This window comes from Rattus rattus, chromosome 7, assembly GCF_011064425.1.
Source record: "Rattus rattus isolate New Zealand chromosome 7, Rrattus_CSIRO_v1, whole genome shotgun sequence".
Classification (NCBI taxonomy): domain Eukaryota; kingdom Metazoa; phylum Chordata; class Mammalia; order Rodentia; family Muridae; genus Rattus; species Rattus rattus.
Window position 1 is genome coordinate 62,698,265 of NC_046160.1, and position 2,328 is coordinate 62,700,592.

General features: G+C 36.3%; 1 gene segment (V, D, J or C); it reads right to left on the reverse strand.

The window, feature by feature from the left end:
* Positions 1–406: 406 nt before the first annotated feature.
* On the reverse strand, positions 407–881 carry LOC116905021. The segment is given in 2 exon segments: positions 407–734; positions 816–881. Coding segments are annotated over 2 exon segments (374 nt in total).
* Between the last annotated feature and the right edge of the window lie 1,447 nt (positions 882–2,328).

Here is a 2,328-nt window from a genome sequence, read left to right on the forward strand (position 1 = left end):
TTTAGTTTTTTTACCCAGAATTTGCTTGGATGTTATAGGTCAAATTTTTATTACACTTTATTCCCACATATTCCAACAGAAGTTCTGGTTTATCTCAGAATCCAGAGATATTGTTATCACATATAAACACAGTTCCTCTTATTTGTGGTTGTTTAAGCAAAAAAATATGTCAAAGGAGATGGTACCTGGTGAAAAGATTGACAAGGTATGGGGTATTCTAGGAACATCCTCAATCAACACTACTTTATTCGTAGACATCCACTGCAAAGTTTCAATTTAGGTTTCTAAGTAGGAACGACAAAAATCTGCATTCATAATGATTATTTCTATGTAAGTTTCCAGGTTAATCATCTCTGTCATCTCAGTCGCAGAGAAGGTTCCTGCTCTTGCAGAGTTTCTGACACTCTCAGGATGTGGTTGCAACACTGTGTCTTGCACAGAAATAGACTGCAGAGTCCTCAGATGTCAGGCTGCTGAGCTGCATATAGGCTGTGCTGGAGGATTTGTCTGCAGTCAGTGTTGCCTTCCCATTGAACTTTTGATTGTAGTTAGTATTACCATTTCAGGATAAATCCACCCAATCCACTCAAGGCCATTTCCAGGCTGCTGCTTTACCCAGTGCATATAGTAACTGGTGAAGGTGTAGCCAGAAGCCTTGCAGGAAATTTTCACTGAGGACCCAGGCTTCACCAGTTCAGCCCCAGATTGCTGCAGCTGTACCTGGGAGTGAACACCTGTGGAGGGAAAGGAAGAGTGGTTATCATTGACACCAAACTGTGTGCCTATCCTCAGGTCTGAGTTTGAGAGCCCCTTACATGTAGCTGCTGCCACCAGAAAGAGGATGATCTGGCTCCATCCCATGGTGAGGTTCTGTGTTCTCAGTCACTTTAGAGAGGACAGTGATCATGTGTTGTGCAGTGTAAATGTTCCTATATTTACCACAACAGATTTACATGATTTACATATCCAGGAGCAGGGTACTTCTTAGATAAGGAACTAGTCCTGCTAGAGAAGGTGGAGATAGAAAACAGCAGGGTTAGGTAGCATGAAGTTAAAGTCAAATTCCTAATTCATTCTTAGGAAATTCATCCAATACCCCTTCCTTGAGCAGTGTGCAGATGATATTGATGTAATAGAAAGGCCTAGACTCTAAATAGAGTTTCTGCCTGAGACAGTTGCTCCACTTCTGACATGGTTACCAGATGGATTGGCAGATGGTTATAGGACAATGTTAATGATTGGAAATTTGAAAGAAAAAAAACAGCTAAGTTTACAGAATTTTCAGCATCCCTATATATATATATATATATATATATATATATATATATATATTTAACATTTTCCTTTCCAAAATTTTACATAGTAAAAACTCACCCAAATGTTCAAAAGTAAATATACTTCAAAAAGGCTTTTATTTTATTCATCATAGCAACACCATCAAAATGACTAAATTATATAAATCAACTTTATTCTGTCAACAAATTTTGCCTTAAGAACAAATTTTTATATGTATAACAAAACAGAAGTTTTTCCTTAGAAAAGAGTATGCGAATTTTAGGAAAATGGATGCAACTGTAGTTAACTGTACTAATGAAGACCATATCAGAAACACAGACACATGAGTCTCTCATTTGCAGTTCTTAGATACCACACTGTTATATAGACAAAGTCTGTTATGTATACAAAGTCGTAGTTAAACTTTCTAGTAGAATCATATAAAAAGTTGGAGGTCATGATAAGGAAGAGTAGAGGTTACAGGGAAAACACTCAAAAGGTACAAAATACACATTTTTGAGAATGCTAATCATGAATAACCTAGATATTTCTACTTTCCAGATTTATTTTTATTCTTTTGTATTTTCATTTAGTATTTCATTTATTCTTTCATAAATTAAAAAAAAAAATCAATGATTAACTACAGCCACTCTGACCCTCTTGTTTCCCTTGAGAGTTTCCACTGACACTCTTTCCAACCAAACTGACCCATATTGCTTCCTTAAGTAATAGTGTGGTGGGTCCAATATATGGTATTTATGTACACATGGATGGAATCATTCACTAGTGCATAGGGAACCTATAGAAAAATTCTCCATAAATAGCTAAACTTTCCTTTTTATTCATCAAATGCCATCAGCCTCTCAGTTTTATATGGGCCTTCATACATTCCTCCTCATCCATGTTGTGATTATTATTTAATTGTTATTCTGTATTTAGTGGTGAGAAAAGAACAGACCTGCACCGAGGATTGTGTGTGATCCTCAGAATACAATTTAGGGCACTCAATTGAGTATAAGGAACAAATTGTGGGGAAAAAAAGAAAGAAAGAAA